General features: G+C 36.6%; 2 protein-coding genes across 18 annotated transcripts in view; one reads left to right on the top strand and one right to left on the bottom strand.

Moving 5' to 3' along the window:
- Positions 1 to 19,393, top strand: part of PPHLN1 (periphilin 1) — a 247,493-nt gene that overhangs the window by 67,019 nt on the left and 161,081 nt on the right. Inside the window, exon 1 of one of the 16 annotated variants that reach the window (XM_042946288.1) lies at positions 18,286 to 18,380. The exons of 13 other annotated variants lie outside the window; for them this stretch is intronic. The gene's annotated coding sequence lies outside the window, so the exon portion shown is untranslated. Of the gene's footprint in view, positions 1 to 18,285; positions 18,381 to 18,445; positions 19,249 to 19,393 lie in introns of those variants that run through there. 2 more of the 16 variants (XM_042946277.1, XM_042946281.1) reach the window with 2 other exon arrangements.
- ZCRB1 (zinc finger CCHC-type and RNA binding motif containing 1) lies at positions 212 to 18,304 on the bottom strand. Of its 2 annotated transcripts, none has more exons than XM_042946289.1 (8): positions 18,075 to 18,304; positions 16,942 to 17,027; positions 14,791 to 14,819; positions 6,131 to 6,242; positions 5,679 to 5,786; positions 2,379 to 2,491; positions 2,205 to 2,280; positions 212 to 1,214 (listed from the first exon to the last, which is right to left on the bottom strand). In XM_042946289.1, the coding sequence occupies exons 2-8, from the start codon at positions 17,023 to 17,025 to the stop codon at positions 1,083 to 1,085; spliced, it is 654 nt and encodes a 217-aa protein (XP_042802223.1). In that variant the 5' UTR covers positions 17,026 to 17,027; positions 18,075 to 18,304; the 3' UTR covers positions 212 to 1,082. The 2 variants fall into 2 exon arrangements, with proteins under 2 accessions (XP_042802223.1, XP_042802224.1); XM_042946290.1 differs by lacking the exon at positions 18,075 to 18,304 and adding an exon at positions 12,978 to 13,097 and having other exon boundaries at positions 16,942 to 17,003.

Raw genomic sequence — 19,393 nt, forward strand, 5'->3', positions numbered from 1 at the left:
TTAACCGACTGAGCCACTCAGGTGCTCCTAAATGGGTGTTCTTTTAAAAAGCATTCCATCAATATAGAAATACACAAAGTGTAAATTAAAGGCTCTATAATCCCATTTCCATATAATAATCTGCAGAAGATATAGGAAGATTTAGTCATAAATAAAAAGATATATAATGAAAAAATGAGGCAATTATTAATTCTACAAAAATTTAATCTCAGCACACTCATTGACTCAGAAGTATTTACATGGTCATAAAATAAATACAATAACTGTGAATTTAACCAAAAGTTTTAACATAGCCATATTGGGAAGATGGAGGAGGGCAGGGTGTAGTATAGGAGAATGAAAAATCCTCCCTTACTCCTTTATGAATTAAGTGGCAGAAATATATGTATTTTATATAGCAATATGCATGTACATATGAGAAGAAACAGCTAAAAAAGTTAGTTGCTTCTGGGGAATGAATGGAATTTGGTCGAAAGGTGTGTCAGACAAATTATTGGTGTTTGGTTATAAGCCTTTTAAAGCTACTTTATACTTTATGGATAATTAACGATGTATCCAGGTTGGGATAAAGCTAAAAGAAATAGGATAGCAAAACACCCACATTTAAAAACAAAATTCTCTTGAAAATTTTATTAACATTTAATAACCATAAATCAGCATTTTCCAGTAGTTACGAAGTTTTTGTCTTAAAGATGAAATTTATTTCAAGTCTTCATGTAAAGCAATCAGACATGAATAAACTTTTATAATGAACTTCTCAAACACATCTTTTTAATACCTCCTCTCTTTTTTCTTGAGAGGACAACAGCAATACTGTGATAGTATTATGATCTCTTTTTTATTCAAATGAACTGTTTTCAAGATTAACAGTTACTACCAAATCTTTATTTTTATTACTCTAAGGCAAGATAGAAACATGATACTTTAAAATTATTTTCAGTTTCCTATGAACTATTTTATAGTAAAAAATTATTTGGTACTAAGTGTTCTTTATGTTCAAATTCTAAAAGTAATCTTTAGTCCCCAACCGAACTCAAGATTTTTTTAAAAAATTTAATGATATTTACATAATAAATATAATTTTAATCACTCAGTTCTTCTTCATCACTGAAATATGTGCTTTTCTTTATCCTTGGGCGTCTTGAGTCATCTGATGTTGAGGGACCCCCTGAACTCGGTTTCCATTTTTTTTGTTCTTCTTCAATTTTGGCTTGCTGGAATGTGATTCAGAAAACAAACAAAACCAAACCAGGAATGTTTATTTACAGTGCATTATTTCAAAACATGGCAAAAACACACCATAAATGCCAACACTCCCCACCTTCCAGCTCATGCAGACATTCTACTTCATCAGAATATCCCACCTGCCCAAGTTATGTCCCAGATTCACTGTGTTACTCAAAATTATTCTAAGCAATTTCTAACAGGGACATTAAATGAAGCCTACTTTCCATCCTTGCTTGAGGTGGAAATGTTATATAAAATATGACATCACTTAACTAAAAGGAAAAATAATGCATGTGTTTGTAATTTATTAACTACAGACATTAAAACAAAATAACTTTATAGATATTAGAAGATTATATGGCCTTATCAAGTTTCATATACTTGTATTAGGACCTTTAATGGTCAAAACTGTGTTTCTGGTTTGCTAAGTGAAGCTTCATTTAAAACCTATCTTTGATTTAATAAAATCTTCTCCATTCAGCTAAACTCACTTTAATCAAATAGTTCTGCTCAATTCCATAATGAAATTATAATAAGATACTGAAAATGTTGTAGGGTCTGGGGTGCCTGGGTAGCTCAGTCTGCTAAGCTACTGACTGTTGATTTTGGCTCAAGTCGTGATCTCATGGTTTGAGATTGAGCCCTGCGTCAGGCTCCATGCTGACAGTGTGGAACCTGATTGGGATTCTCTCTCTCTCTGCTCCTCCCCTGCTCATGCTTTCTCTCTCAAAATAAATAAATAAACATTTAAAATAATAATAATAATTTAAAAATGTTGTGGGGCCCTTAAAATCTAGAAAGACCCAATGGGAATTTTTCTATCACACCGCCCTAAAGACCAGAGAGAAACAGCCTGTCTCTTAAAGAGGTAAAGGGGAGAGATGAAGGTTGCCATGAAATGATCAATAAAGCAAGCAAGAAATATAAGACCATGAACCCAAGGCAGCAATAGCATTTTTAAAAGAACGGTTTAGTACCTGGAAAGCTATGGCCTGACTAAGGCTGTCAAGGGCAGGATCTTCCCCTTCATCTTCACTTTCTTCTACTTCTTCACTAAATTATTAAAAACAAAAAAATCAGAATGTGCTCAACCAATAGTAAAAAGACAGAAAAAATACAGTAATGTATTTAGTAAGAGTAGATATACATACATTTCTTCTTCTGGTTCAGGAATTTTCTTTTTTTTCTTTTTCTCTTTCTTCTTTGGAGGTTCACGTTCTCCAAGCATATTTTTAGGACAGGCATAACTTAAATGTCCACTTTCCTTTTGTTTCATGTTAAAAAGGAAAAGAGAAGAGCTGTATTTGTATGTTATTAATGGAAACTTGCCTGGTACCCTATGACTGAAGGCTTTGGAACTTAAAAAGGAATATTGTCACACTAGGAGTATATATATTAAGAAATAATACAACCCACTACTTTAATATTTAAAAGAAAGAGATTATGATGTTATAACCACCAATAAACTACCTTAACAATAAAAGAATATTTTAGTAGTTTTACTAAGAACAAAAGAAGTATTCTTCCTTCAAACATTTCATTTTATTTTATTTTTTATTTTTTTTTTAACGTTTATTTATTTTTGAGACAGAGAGAGACAGAGCATGAACGGGGGAGGGGCAGAGAGAGAGGGAGACACAGAATCGGAAGCAGGCTCCAGGCTCTGAGCCATCAGCCCAGAGCCCGATGCGGGGCTCAAATTCACAGACCGTGAGATCGTGACCCAAGCTGAAGTCGGACGCTCAACTGACTGAGCCATCCAGGTGCCCCTCATTTTATTTTTTAAAAAAATTTTTGACATTTATTAATTTTTTGAGACAGAAAGAGACGGTTTGAGCAGAGGAGGGGCAGAGAGAGAGAAAGACAGAATTGGAAGCAGGCTCTAGGCTCTGAGCTTGTTAGCACAGAGCTGGACATGGGGCTTGAACTCATGAGCTGTGAGATCGTGACCTGAGCTGAAGTCGGACGCCCAATCAACTGAGCCACCCACGTGCCCCTCTTCAAACATCTTAAGTCTCAAGATTCAGGGTATAAAACAATTCAAAGTTTAAATGGACCATCTATCTTAATGTAAAAATTTTAACTTATTATTTGATAAAATAGGACAAAACTTTCCTATTAACTTCCAATACATTGCTTACCATTGGTTTATTTTTTATTTTTTAGCTACATTTTATTGTTCAAAACAATTCATAAATCCATATTCAAGAAACATGGACATAGACCCTGACTCTTAATTGGAGGAATGAGTACCGAGGCCATTTTTTATGATCAACCATACCCACGTGTACCTACAATGAAATGCTCTTCAAAATTACCTGTTACTCATAATTTGAAGACCATAGACTGATAGTTCATATATTTACCTGCACTTATAATGTGACATCCTCTGTACTTGGAATAATAAAAAAAAAATCAACTGCTATGAAAGCATCAGAATCTTATTTCTGCTATTTACCCAGTTATCTCAGCTGCAGTACAGGGTGATTTACTTTCTAGTGGATGGAGTGCTGTGGAAACTTAAGAGAGGAAGAGATTTCTGATTTGGAATTACCAAGGCAGACTTTATGGAGGAGATGACATTGAATTGAAACCCATTGGTTTAAAAACAAATGGAAAATTTAAAGTCTTCCTCACTTTCCCATTTTATTTTTAAAAATTTTTTTTAATTTGAATTTTTATTTTTATTTTCTTTTTTCCCATTAATTTCACTTTGCTCCTTTCATATCTGGATTATACCTGCACTGTCCAATTGTTGTTAGCCATTAACTGTGATTCTCTGTGGCTACTTAGAACTTGTCTGAATTGATATACACTGTAAGGGTAAAATACATATTGGATTTTGAAGAAAAAAGAATATAAAATACCTTAATTTTTGAAAATATTAATTACATATTGAAATGATAATATTTTGGATATATACTGGGTTATGATATAAAAAGATATTAATTTTTGCCTGTTTCTTTTTTTAATGTGGCTAGTAGACAAATTACAATTACATTTGTGGCTAGACTACCCATACTATTATAATGAGGTATAACATGGTTGAGCTGTAAAACATAACACAATGAACTATAATCTGAACATTAGCTCACTAAATACACTGAAGAAGTGATATGTAAGAGTAAGGGTGTGGGGAGAGACTGAGCCAGGATTAGAACAATAGAAGAGAAAAATAATCATGCTTTTCAAGTACATTTTAGAAAGCATTAAATAGACTGTGTACTTTATATATCTTGGGATATGGCTGAATGCAAGAGATGTTACTGTTAATGAACTGCTAAGTGAATGCACTTAGACAAGCATTTTCCAAACTGTTTTTGGAATAATGTCAACATACTCCATATATAAGAACAGTTTCAGAGAGAAGTAACTTAAGGGAAAACCAGGCTAAATAAATGTATACAGATTTGGGGAAGGGGAAAATTTAAGAAGTATAAAAATGTACAAAGTATAATATAACAAATTTATGCATCCACAAACCAAAAAGATTAACAGATTCATCCAGGATTTCTGACGAATCTATCTAACCATAACTACCCTTCCCTTCCTTTCTTTCTTAACAAAACTCAGGATCTGGAACACAATTTTTATAACATTAACTTAAGAGGTGTTAGAATCACAGGAATTGACAGGTTATACCATCCATCCGTCTGTTTATATATATCTTTAGGGAACAAGGTGTTGAGTGTGGCAGTGAAGGAAAGGACCCCAACCTATTTCTTTGTATCTTCCATGTGATTTTGTAGCCAGGAAAATGGCTCTCAGTAAACCTCTCCCCATTTCCCCATTAATACCTCCGGACTCTTTTTTAAAAATATTTTATATAGGCATTTGGGAAACTGACAACAAGCCCTAGACTGATATTCTTGTGGTACCATCATTATTATGGGCCTTGTCATTATATTTTTCCTACTCACCAAAAGTTTAAAGGGGTAATGACAAACTATAAGAACTAGGCAAGAAAACTTGGTGATAGTTCAGTTACAAGCATCTGCAGTACTAAGTAGAAAAAAAAACTCCCAAGTTTTAAAATACAGTATCTCATTCAGGATAGGTTGGTCATATGATAGTGTTTATACTGAACTGTGATGCTTAAACATTGGCAAACTATTATAGACACAAACAGTATCCTATTATTACACAAATTTATGGGTCACAAAAATTTTTCAAGACAAAGTAAGTAACTAGTCTAGCACTTCTTAATTTAACAGTTTTTAAAGATTTAGAAACTGGAGAAAATACCACTCTATATTACCCAACTCAGGTTATCTTTACATACTACATTTCAATGGAGTTTTCTTACACGAGTTGATAGTCCCAAAGTAAGACAACTTTCATAACCTGGTTTTAGTAAGCCAGAAATTTTAGAGAGCACAAATAAAACACTGATGTGAAAAATACCTTAAAATAAACTATGGAAAATTACATTAAGTTTTAGGTATACTCACCCCACATTCATAACACTTAGATTTATCAAAGTAGTTTCGTCTTCGGATGAACTCAGCTGCTCTTCCATTGTCGATAGCAATGCTTGCTTTTATCACTCTACCAAATAACTAAACCAGAGAAAAACGTAAATGCAGAAGGATGTATTTCATTGAAACCTAAAACTAGTTATTTGATTCCATTTCCTTAAACCTTCAATTCCATTTTAGATTACTTTAGCAATTGCCTACTCCGGTGTGACAAATAACATCCTGTAGAATAGATTCTTATTCCTTAGATTCTGCCAGTATTTATGGAACCAAATACAGTTTGACCTCTTTTCTAGAAGTTAAATAAATACCCTCAGAATCTATTGATATCCATGACTTGACCATCCACTGTAACCCCACATTTTTGGTCTGGATAAACACAAAGCCTTTTGGATTAAAAATCTTGCTGGGAATGAATGGCTTACCTGTTTGTTGTTTATTGCCCTGGTACAGTTTTGTGCAGAGTCTTTATCCAAAAATAAAATAAATGCAACTCCTTTGCTCTTCCTGGTATCTTTATCTTTCATTATAGTAACCCTTAAAGCATAAACAAATAGCCAGTTAAAAATAATGAGGCAGCTGGAGCACCTGGGTGGCTCAGTCAGTTGGGCGACTGACTTCAGCTCAGGTCATGATCTCACGTTTCATGGGTTCGAGCCTCGTGTTGGGCTTTGTGCTGATAGCTCAGAGCCTGGAGCCTGCTTTGGATTCTGTCTCCCTCTCTCTCTACCCCTGTCCTGCTTGTGCTCTGTCTCTCTCAAAAATAAATAAGCATTAAAAAAAATTTTTTTTTAAATGAGGCAGCAATAAATAAAAACATTAATGGACACTTGGAACATTGAAGTATTCAAAAAAGGGTTAGTAAAGCATTTACAAAGAGAAATTATATATGGCTGATAAATCAACTATTTCTTCAAGTTACGGGATATCAAGAAGAATGGAAATGAGAAAACGTGACAATGCTTTAACAAAAGTGAACACATCTAAGAAGTACCTGAAAAGTCAAACATTAATCAGAGATTGGAGAATGAAGTAAAGAGATTATAGAGAGAACAGAATCTTGAAGAGTAAGCATAATCCCTTTTTTCCACTAATTCCCTCCAAAGGAAAAAACAAAAATTGAGGTGTTCTCTTTTATGCAAAAGTAAATTGATTTACTTAAATTATTTTTCATAGGTTTTAGAATCTAACTATATTTTCTTTTTTAAAAAGTTTTTTATTTAAATTGCAGTTATTTAACATACAGTGTAATATTAGATTTCAGGTGTACAATGTAGTGATTCAACACTTCCATGTAACACCCAGTGCTCATCACAGCAAGTGCACTCCTTAATCCCCATCACCTTTAAGAATCTCCAGTTCTGTAGTTCCTAGCTGTACCATCCAAGATACCTAAGTGATAGGGATGATGATAAGACCAGAGACTGTTCTTTCTCCTGACCCTTTACACATCCCTAGTCCTTGTGACCCTTGCTCATTTTTTTCTTCGTTTTTTAAAAAAGATTTTTTTTAATGTTTATTTTTGAGAGAGAGAGACAGACAGAGCACAAGTCAGGGAGGGGCAGAGAGAAGAGGGAGACACAGAATCTGAAGCAGGCTCCAGGCCCTGAGCCGTCAGCACAGAACCTGACGTGAGGCTCGAACCCACCAACTGAGAGTTCATCGCCTGACCTGAAGTCGGATGCTTAACTGATTGAGCCACCCAGGTGCCCCCTTGCTCATTATGTATCATTAAATATAGTTTAAAAATCAATGTTCAATAGGGCTCTCTGGAGAAACAGCTGATTCCAAGGCTGGGATAGGGTAGGAACAAGATGAACATGGAACATCTTGTTATGCCGGAAAGGAAGTACTTAAAAAAAAAAAAAAAAAGAGGGGCACCTGGGTGGCTCAGTTGGTTGAGCACTGAGTTTGGCTCAGGTCATGATCTCACAGTTCATGAGTTCAAGCCCTGCGTCTGGCTCTGTGCTGACAGTTCAGAACCTGGAGCCTGCTTCAGATTCTGTGTCTCCCTCTCTCTCTGCCCATTCCCTGCTCGTGCTCTGTCTCTCTCAAAAATAAACATTAAAAAAAAAAATTAAAAGAAATGATGGGGCATGGCACAGGAATACAGAAACCAGCTTAAAGGAGCTCAGACTGGCCAAATCTAGGACAATTTGAGTACCAAAATAATATTAAGTACTTATTAATAAGCCACAGAAAAAAGTAGTAATTTATAAGTCCATATTAAATAAATAAATGGGGGAGAAGGGAGGGTTTTCACTTACAGCAGAATGTCAAAAGAAGTGCTAGATTTGGAAGATCACCACAATCACAGTAAAGACTGGATCAGGCAAGTAGATGATTTGTTGATGAACAAATACTCAATTTAAATGAAATTTTTATGTGGAACAAGATATTTACATTATGTTAACAATGTTTTTCACAAACTGCTTATCAGTTGCAAAGGGGAAAAAAGTAATTATACAGTGGAGAAATTACACCTTGACTAGGTGATCAAAATTAGCACTAATGAGGGACACGCACACTGTATGGATCCCGACTGAAACTCCAGAATACAACAATACCTAGGCAGTTACCAGCCAAGAGTACATAGAACTCCAATGTAATCATGAGGCAGCATCAGGAAAATACAAAATGAGAGGGAAACCAAGATGAGAGAGAACTATATTCTTTATAAATGTTCCAAATTAAGGGGGGCTAGAAAATAGGACAGTTAAAATTAACCCCTAATTCTTGACTGTACTATACGAGAAAAATTCTATGTGGGACATTATTAGGTCAACTGACAAAACTGGAACATGGATAATTGATTCAATAAAAGTATTTTATCAGTATACATTTATGGATTTGGTAACCATACTGTGATTACATGATATTATAACCCTATTTTTTAGGAAATACATACTAAAGTATTTAGGAGTAAAGGGTGATGATGTTTGTAACTTACCCTCAAATAACTCACAAAAACAAACTGTATATCTATACAGATACATACACATGTATATACATACATATATACGCATACATACACACTTACACGAGAGAGAGGACCAATGATAAAGTAAATGGGGCAAAATGTTAATGGGTGAATCTGGGTAAAGGATATTTGGATGTTCTTTGTACTATTTTTGTAACTTTTTAATAAATTTGTGATTATTTCCAAACAGTTAAAAAAAAAAAAAAAGGGTTCCAGACAAAGCTTAATAATTTTCTAAAACCTGAATTAACAGGACAGGAGGACCCAAGTAAATAAATAGACATTTTATTTAATATTACATTTCACATATTTAAATTTATTCTATTTCAATTTGGGTTTAGGTACTTATATAGCAACTGGAATGAAACTGGAAAAAGATGCCACTATATTAAGAAAAAGGGGTACTTTTTTTCATTCAAAAAGGGAACATAAGTTGAAATAATTTAGGGAAAAATGGGCAAAACGGTTTAGTTTCTAAGAAGAGTGCATCTGTTATTCATTAGGCTTAGAAGGAAAGAAGAAAAGCCAAACACTTGACAAAGCTTGTTTAGAGTTACCACAGTTAACTGAGGATATCTGGAACCTTTTTAACTAATTTTGAAAGAAATATGAAAATCTTTAACTTTTTGGAATCTGCATGTTTGTGAAGGTCAACTAAAGTCGTTAATCATTTTTCCTAAAGCACAGTTTCAGAAGTGTTCGTTTTCAAAGTCATCCTCAGTTAATGATGTCTCTCATCTGTCCCTTTTTTCATTCCCACAGCTTTGTCCACAATGGCACTGCTGTTTCAATAGTGTATTCTTACTAGTTCCCTTGATATTAATGCTCTCATATGCTACTGAGAGTTTTTATTGAAGGACTAAATAAAATCATGTCATTCTTTTGCTCAAAAATCTTTGTTTCTTCAATTTGTGTATGTCTTGGTCCTGTAATCAATATCCATTATGATTTGGCTCCCACTTCCCTCATCTTTCACTACTTCTCACTCACAACTATGAGGTCTAGCCACAAAAAACTACTTGATGTTTATGGAGCATGGCCTGTACTATTCCAAATTGGTACCTTTATTCACATGGCTTCTATCTCCTTTCAACTCTCAATCTTTGTCCATTAAACATTTACTCATTCTTCAGAGTTCAGAACTTGTCAGTTCTCCAATCTCTTTACCTGGAAATAATTTCTCCTCCTTTCTGCTAGTCTCTACTGAAATCTACGTATAAATCATGCCTCATCAGACCTATTTTAATATAAACTCCTTGAAGATTGCCTCTGTAACCTCTATTAAGCCTAGCTCAGTATGTAAAAACAAAAATATAGATACAAATAGGAAACTGGTTGGGAATGCAAGCTGGTGTAGCCACTCTGGAAAACAGTATGGAGGTTCCTCAAAAAACCAAAAATAGAACTACCCTATGACCCAGCAATTGCACTACTAGGCATTTATCCAAGGGATACAGATGTGCTGTTTCGAAGGGACACATGCACCCCCATGTTGATAGCAGCACTATCAACAATAGCCAAAGTATGGAAAGAGCCCAAATGTCCATCGATGGATGAATGGATAAAGAAGATGTGCTATATATATACAATGGAGTATTACTCGGCAATCAAAAAGAATGAAATCTTGCCATTTGCAACTATGTGGATGGAACTGGAGGGTGTTATGCTAAGTGAAGTTAGTCAGAGAGGGACAAAAATCATATGACTTCACTCATATGAGGACTTTGAGAGACAAAACAGATGAACATAAGGGAAGGGAAACAAGAATATAAAAACGGAGGGGGACAAAACAGAAGACTCATAAATATGGAGAACAAACTGAGGGTTACTGAAGGGGGTGTGGGAGGGGGGATGGGCTAAATGAGTAAGGGGCATTAAGGAATCTACTCCTGAAATCATTGTTGCACTATATGCTAACTATTTTGGATGTAAATTTAAAAAAATAAAAAATTAAATTAAAAAAAAATTCAACAATAAGAAAAACCACCCAATTAAAAAATAGCCTAAAGGGTTGAACTTCATCAGAGAATATATACAGATGGCAAATAAGTATATGAAAAGAAGTTTAGCATCATATGTCATTAGGGAATTATAAATTAAAACAATGACACACCACTAAACTTTATTAGAATAGCCAAAATCCAGAACACTGACAACATGCTGCCAAGATGGGGAGCAACAGGAACTCTTATTCCTTGCTGGTTGGAAGGCAAAATGGCGCAGCCACCTTGGAAGATAATTTGGTGAAACATACTCATATCACATTATCCAGCAGTTATGCTACTTGGTATTTACCCAATTTGAACACTTAGGTCCACACAAAAACCTGCACACAGATGTTCATAGCAGCTTTAGTCATAATTGCCAAAACTTGAGAGCAACCAAGATGTCTCTCAGTTAATGAATGGATAAATAAACTGTAGTGCATCTGGACAATGAAATAGGAATATTATTCAGTTCCCAAAAAGAAATGAGCTATCAAGCCATAGAAACAAATGGAGAAACCTTAAATGCATGTTACTAAGTGAAAGAAGGCAATATGAGAAGGCTATATACTATATGATTCCAACTCTGATATTCTGGAAAAAGCAAAACTGTGAACATTAAAAAGATCAGTGGTTGCCAGGTGTAGGGAAGAGATGAATGAATAGGCAGAGCACACATGGCTTTTAAGACAGTGAAACTACTCTGGATGATACTATAATGGTAGATGCTAGTACTTATACATTTGTCCAAACCCACAGAACATACACCACCAAGAGTGGCCACTAACGTAAACTATACATTGAATGATAACAATGTGGAAACGTAGTTCATTGATTGTGACAAATGCATCACTCTAGTGTGAGACTTTGAGAGTGAAGGAGGGAGTCTGTATATGGAGGTATGGAGAATATAGGAAATCTCAGTACTTTCCACTCATTTTTTTCTGTGAACCTAAAACTACTCTAAAATATAAAGCCTGTTAAAAATTAAAATTAAAATATTTTTTAAAGAAAATATTTCAGTGCTTGCTACAGATGGATGTAATGCATCTGGATTAATGTAACAGGATGTTTTAGTTTTTATGTTTTCAATTAGTTGAATTTTCAGTGTATAGACATTATTCAGTAACATAAAAATTTAATAATTAAAATCAACATAGCTTCTTATTCACATGAAAAAAAATAGGAAACTGGTTTTTCAAAAAGTGCATCTGTTTGTTTATTCATGTGGTTAGCCAGTCACTCTATTAGCCTCAAGCCTAAGCACTATAAGCATTGATAATTAAAGGCCATTGAACAAGGTTTTTACTTTCAGAAAAAAGCTTAGAGTCTAGAGGTAGAGAGACCTATAAACGAATTATAATACACTATTTTGAAAGAGGTATCTTCTACAGTAACAGAAAATAATTATTACACCAAAGATTCAAAAGCACAAATCTAGGATGATTCCCACGTTTCTAGCATGAGAAGTACTCATTTAAGGTCATAATATGAAGCAGGTATTATTCTGGGAAACCTCAGTGTTGTCGTAACACCTCCTTCTCACTCACCTAACCCTTACATACAAAGTAAATACATCACTAAGTATTACCCATTTTACATCCTAATGATCTCTCAAATCTGACCAGCCTCTACTTTTCCACCTACACCACCTTAGTCCATATCTCTCTCCTGAGCTATGATTATAGCTTTTTTGACTGATCTCCCAGCATATGCTCTTGTTTCCCTCCATTCTAATTTCTACAATGAAGCCAGAATAAGCTTCTAAAAATTCAAATTATGTCACTCTCTCATTTAAAATTGTTTACCAGTGAATTCCTGGTATTCAACATGGCCAAAGAGAAAGATTAGGAGCCTGTTTCCATTCTAGACTCATCTTGTGCTCTCTCCCTCTTGTTTACTCATCTTTAGTCCTATTGGCCTTCTGTTTCCTTTTTTAAAAATGTTTACTTTTGAGAGAGAGAGAGCGCAAGCGCATGCGCGCACACATGCGCACACCAGAGGGGGAGGGGCAGAGAAAGAGGGGTACAGAGGATCCAAAGCGGGTTCTGTGCGGAGAGCAGACAGCCTGACATGGGGCTCAAACCTACAAATCCAGAGATCATGACCTGAGTTGAAGTCAGATGCTCAACTGACTGAGCCACCCAGGTGCCCCTGGCCTTTTGTTTCTGGATCTCATTTTTCTCTTGCCCCAAGGCCTTTGCACAAGCCATTCCCTCTACCTAAAATGTTCTTCCCATTCTTTTTGCCCACCTTTTACTCAGCCTGTAGTTCCAATTCAAAGGATACGGACCCAGGTAAACCTACCCTGACTATCCTGATTAGATCAGGTCTTCTCTGTTATAGGTGCTTATAACTCTGTCTTTGACTTCATACAATTCTCATGGTTCATAATTATATATTTGTATGGAAATTCATTCAGAGATTCTGACAGATGAGAAAAACCAAGGAGAGGTAACAATATGGTTAAAGGAGTAGGCTCTGAAATAAAACTGTTAGATTTCAAATCCTGTCTGCACCACTAACTGGCAATATGATTTTAGGTTTACTGTGTGCTTCAGTTTTGTTATTTATATTATTAGGATACTAATAGTATTTACCTTAAAAGGTAGTTGTGAGAATTTAATGAGTTAATATATGTAAGAAGATTAGAACGATGCCTAGCATATTTATGTGCTCATTGTTAAATATCATTATTAGTGCTTTGACTGATAATGATTTTTCAAAACTCTAAAGACCCAAAATTTACCCAGAAGCATTTTTGATGATTTTGTTAGTAAAAGAGCAAGTTTAAAAGAAGTTAACTTCAGGATGCAAATGAACTTCCAACTGTTTAACATCCATTTATCCAAAGCTAGAAAAAAAAATGACTGGCCAAGATAAATATGCTCTAAATTCTTGGGATTTTTAAATACAATATTAAATTTCTACCAAATATATGCTGGTTTTAAGATAGTCAGAATGATAATATCTTGCTTTCACTTCTTTGCCCCATAATATAGTTGCACGATTGATTTAAAATAGTGAATTAGGGGTGCCTGGGTGGCTCAGTCAGTTAAGCATCCAACTCTGGATTTCGATTCAGGTCATGATCTCGGTTTGAGAGTTCCAGCCCTGTGTCAGGCTCTGTACTGACAACCTGGAGGCTGCTTAGGATTCTCTCTCCCCCTTTCTCTTTGCCCCTTCCCCACTTGTGCGTGCGTGTGCACCCGCTCTCTCTCTGCCCCCACTGCTCATGCTCTCTCAAAATAAACTTAAAAAAATAAAATAGTGAATTAAATATGAGAAGTTCCTATGGTCCTTCTGTAACTTTCAGCCCCAACTGATATTATCATCTCTACCATTTTTGCAGTCTTTCCAGCTGGATCTCTAATCTTTCTATGAAAGCCAGAGAATATATTTTCTATTTATCAGTCTCATAAGCACTTTGCATGTCATAAGCATCGAAATACTTGGTATACTTGATAACATACCTTTTAGTAACCAAAATATGTACTTAATCAGAGCCTTTATGTCTTCTATTGTATGAAAGAATCAGTTTTAATTCTTAGTAATATGGTAAGAAATTGTGTTGTTTAAATAAATTATGATATATAAAGCAACACCAAGAAATCCTTAAATATGAGGGTGTATCTTTCACCTCACGTTTATAGTATAATGTCAAGTTTAAAAAAAGACAACAGGGCACCTGGGTGGCTCAGTCAGTTAAGTGTCCGACTTTGGCTCAGGTCATGATCTCATGGTTCAGGAGTTCGAGCCCTGCATCAGGTGCTGTGCTGACGGCTCAGAGCCTGGAGCCTGCTTCAGATTCTGTGTCTCCCTGTCTGCCTCCCCTCCCACCCCCCACTTGCGCTCTCTCTCCTAGTCAAAAATAAACATAAAAAAAAATTTAAAAAGACAACAAAATTGCACATATAGAATTGAGTCTTTAAAAAATTATCTATACATGTTTATATGTTCAGAAAAATGACCGAATTATACATAAAAATGTTAATAGCAGTATTTTTCTTTACTGTATCAAATATCTTTTTTAATGAAAAATAATAAATCTTAAAAAAATGGAAAAGTAAATTCAGATAAACTTTTAAATGAAGTTTCAAAATTTGACGTGAATACTTACTTTACAACTTTGCCATATTTGGAAAATATCTGAAACAAAAGACCACAAAATAATTTACAAGTTAATTTAAAATCATAAGAAACATTAAATTTTCAGGTTGTATAAATTGACCACATTCTTTGTTAAAGCTTGCGAAAACTTTTAGCCTTTATTCTATAAAGCAGGCCCAGGGAGATAGAGAAACAACCCCACTCTTTATGTGTGGAACCCTGAAGGTGCACACTGCACAGCTGCTGTGTCTCTGTGGCATATCCATGGCAACTATCAACCCCACCACAGCCCTAGAGAAACCATGTGCTGTAAATATCAGCGCTGTGGGATATCATTATTCCTAGTCTACCCCATTAAGCAATCACTATTTCAGAAGACAGATCCTTAGACTGCTTAGAAAACAAAACATGAAACAGAAAAGCTTCTGTAATGAAAAAATCCATTCCCATCAGTCTGTTTTTCCGCCCATCCTTTCGTTGGTAGTTCTTTATACCTGGGCCCTATCTTTCCTTTTACTTCTGCATTTTCACCCTAAGCAATCTCATCTATTTCTGTTTCAGCCATTACCTATATACTAATAGTTCCTATTTATTATGTCTTAGAAAAGCCTTTCAGAATACATTGATGTCTACACAATCAATAATAAATTGAGTTTTATCATTAAGTTGTGTAATCCTGGAATGTAGTATAACTGGACTGCAGTGTTAGCAACACTGAATTTTGAAGACCAATACAGTTTTCTGTATAACACTTTCTAATGGCTTCTCATTTCACTCAGAGTCCTTACCATGATGTATATAGGCCCTACAAGGCACCCCTGCACGGTCTTAACTCCCTCTGATTGCCCTTCCTCTTCTCTCCACTTGATTTACTCTGTGCCAGAAATGCTTTTCCCCTAGACATCCACACAGCTGTTTTTTACTTTCTTTAGGTTTTTATTCAAAAGTCACCTTCTCAATAAGGGCTTTAGACTGTCCCTGTAAAATTTTACCTCCATTCCCGACCTAACATTTAATAACCTTTTATTTTTTTCAAATGTTTATTTAGAGAGAGAGAGAGACAGACAGACAGACAGAATCCAAGGCAGGCTCCAGGCTCTGAGCTGTCAGCACAGAGCCTGATGTGGGGCTTGAACTCACAAACTGTGAGATCATGACCTGAGCCAAGGTCGGAAGCTTAATCAATTGAGCCACTCAGTCACCCCTGGCCTCCTTTATTTTTACTCCTCAGCACCTAACAGCATTAATTTAGTATCCAAGTAATAATATCATTTGACTTTTTTATATTTCACATCTTTTTTTTTTTTATCTTGCTATGTTATGAGTCCCAAGATAGATTTTCATCTTTTTGTTCATTGCTGTGTTCTTGGTACTAAGAGTGCTCAGCATAGGTTAAGTTTTCAATAAATACAGACACATCTCTGTTTTGATGCAAAAGAAGCTGGAGTTCATTTTCTCCTCTGTGCTTTGAGGCGCAAGCTATCTCAATTAACTAATTAATCAAATACTATGTATCACCTATGCAGCATCTCTGTATTTAACATCTACCCAAAGAAGCAGAGTAGAGGGCACACTTGGAAGAAAGGATTCATGTTATTCCTTCCACTTCCTCTCAACTACTCATCTGCAGGACAGGGACAGCAGGAAATTTTGTTCTCTGTAAGGTGGAGAGGAGAAAGAAGATGTTGGATTTTCCTTCCTCAATCACCCCTATCCTGAATTGAAAATAACATTTATTAAGCTGTTAAATTTCAACCATATATATAAATTAAAATACCCTTTCAGAATTTGAGGTTTAGTAAAGGGGTCTGTTTGCTTTTATCAACCCTTTCATCCAAAACCTCTATTCCACCAATCTCAAAAACTCAAATTAGCAATCAGGAAAAATCAGCCTATCATAAGTTGCTCCCACTTCATTATGCTAGCTGTGTCTTCTGTGTTTATAACGAACTTGTTATTCTCACTGCAAACTTTCCTGGGAAATTATATAAATGTCAGTTTTTTTACTTACTCATGTTTGCAACAGAGGTCTTTGCTATTCATGACTTAAGTGCATTGTAATGTAGTTAGTAAGAATTTTGCCAAAGAGAACTGTTTGCTTAAGCTACATTTGTACCTCAGATAGAGAATTCAGTAGATAGTTGTACTAAAAGTTACTTACCCGGTATAAGTCATTGTTGGTCAGGGAAAAGGGCAAGTTGGATACATACACTGTGCTTTTACTTGGGGCCAATCCACCACTCATTTCTAAAAAGGAAAACAAACCACAGAAGCAATCTAAACCAGGTATTCTTCATTCCAACCAAAACCAATATGGACAATCAATGATGTAATTATGCTAGATTTAATACACCTTCCTCACTTTTTAGGCTTAGAAGCAATGACTCTAGCTAGATGAATTAAGGAATTTCTTCTCCCCAGACACCACTCAAAAGAGTTCTTTTAAGTAAAGGCTTTACACTAACCATTCCAGTGCTGGATTATGGTGTGAAGGAAGAATGAATTTAACAGATGAATAAAAAACTGAGGCTGAACTTAACCTTTTCTCAGGCTAAGAGCAAGAAAGTGCTTTTCCATAAGGTTTCATACCTTGCCCACCACATAAGAACTTGGTAGTTCTGAAGGAACCTTAGCCGCTCAATTTCACTAATGCTTTGGATTTTGGTACCTTTTTGGTTGTTTTAATATTTTTCTCTAAAGTGGTGTTAAGAGAAAATGTTAGCCTCATATTCTGATGGTGTAAAGTTCTTTCAAATCATTAATTTTGTATATTATTGCTAAATAATTGATACATTTTACCACATGAATACGTTTCAGTACCTTGAAAAATACTGACCTGTGTATGTACCTTAGTTTACAAATATAATTTGTCGTTAATTTTCATTGCATATTTTACAAAACACATTATCTGTGAAAATTATATCGTACTCAACCAGGTTCAAAATTTCGATTTAAAAAGCCTGTGTGATGTGTACTTGAGAGGGGGGTAGGGGACATCACAAACAGCAAAATATTGACTGTAAGGCATGCCAATTCGCGGATTAGTGGGAGAACTGCTAGATGCTGCTTGAGATGTTTTTGGGGAATTTATTAGACAACTTCAGGAACTCAACATCTTCAAAGTTTCCCGTTTGAAAATATACGTTAGCCATTCTGGTGAGAAATGCGAAGGGCGGGCAATGATAAATGGCCCGGAATAAAAAGGATGGCGGGGGAGAGGGGGTAGATCGTTTGGGCGGCCGGGTCCGGGTAGGGGCTCGCTGGGAGAAAGCCCGCAGCTGAAGAGTCGTTTACCTTGAGGTGGGGCGGGCCGGAAAGACTAGACCGCGAGCCCTCCACTCAGCTGGGCTCAACCCCGACTCTTCCTCGTCCCCCGCTGGGGCCTGGGCATCCCGGGTCCTGGGAGGGGTCAAGCGCGGAAAAGTAGGAAAGCAGCGACAGCAACGCCTCTTCCTGGCGGTAGCTAGACCCAGGCACCGGAGGCGGGCCTAGAGGCGGGCGCTCTTGCTTACGTCCTTGAGCGCGCCGGAAGTGCCTGCCTAGGCGAGCGGCGACGAGCGGACGACTACATTTACGGGGTCTCCCGGTGGCCCAGAGTCGGTGAGCGCCTTTTACCTTTCCGAGGTGCACGGGGCCGAGCGCGCGGGCCGTTACGCCCAAGGAGAGCAGGCGGGCGGGTGTTTTCTGTGGCGGGACTTGGAGACTCCCGTTGCATTTGAATCGTGCCCTTGCGGTTGAGGGTGTAGAGACGCAGTGGAGTTTGGAATAAAGGAAACTGTTGAGTCTGAGGCACAGGTTTGCTTCTCTTTAGCTCCTTATTATGCAGAAAGAGGACTGAACTATATAACTTCAGTGACCCAAGATGAGTTAGGAAGTCGATAAATTTATAGAATGTGTTCGATGTACCCAGTTCAGTCTTAGGCACTTTGAGAGCTACAAAAAAAAAGTGTAAAACAGGCCTTTTTCTGGCGGATATCTCAGTCTGGTTGGGAGACAAGGTCAACTTGAATTCACAGAATGACTCATCTTGAGTGTTGATATGGACAAATGTTGGACTTCTTGGCGCCTTTTTTCGTCCTGTAAATCTGTAATGGGCTCACACTGCTTTTTCTCTTGAGAGGAGGTAAACGGGCCCATCATTCCTACAGAAAAATCAGAAACTAATGCAAGGTAGCTTATACTTCTGCCCACCAGCACACACAGACCAGGCCTGTAACCATTACCTGGGAGTCTGCGTGCCAGCAGCCTGGAATCTAGAGCCTCTCCTGGAGTCTGCACAATCAATCCAGATTGAAGTCGATGTCTTCTAGAAAGAAGGAAGTGCATCCAGGGCGCAGCTGAATTTTGAGAGGCCCGAATGCCTCCATGTCCGCCAGGGGACCGCTGGGACTAATTCTCTTGGCAAACTTGTGGCCAGCCAAAACTGCCATGTTTCACATCCCCGTTATTCTTGGTTACCGCCCAAGATGTAAGCCCCTTTGGTCTTCTGTGCTACACCCTCATTCCCATGCTGCTTTGTACTTCCTCTCCCTTAGGCTATCACTGCTTCTCCCTCCTTTTCTTACACATTTCGCCCCTCAACACAACAGCTGAGCCCACTGAAACTTCTAATT

Source organism: Panthera leo, chromosome B4 (assembly GCF_018350215.1).
Source record: "Panthera leo isolate Ple1 chromosome B4, P.leo_Ple1_pat1.1, whole genome shotgun sequence".
Lineage (NCBI taxonomy): Eukaryota > Metazoa > Chordata > Mammalia > Carnivora > Felidae > Panthera > Panthera leo.

Excerpts from the sequence above, each read along its gene's own strand:
- ZCRB1 (XM_042946289.1), bottom strand. The coding sequence starts at position 17,025 with ATGAGTGGTGGATTGGCCCCAAGTAAAAGCACAGTGTATGTATCCAAC. Across the intron at positions 6,243-14,790 it reads AAATATGGCAAAGTTGTAAA|GGTTACTATAATGAAAGATA; the intron begins GTAAGTATTCAC and ends TTATGCTTTAAG. Across the intron at positions 5,787-6,130 it reads GGGCAATAAACAACAAACAG|TTATTTGGTAGAGTGATAAA; the intron begins GTAAGCCATTCA and ends TCTCTGGTTTAG.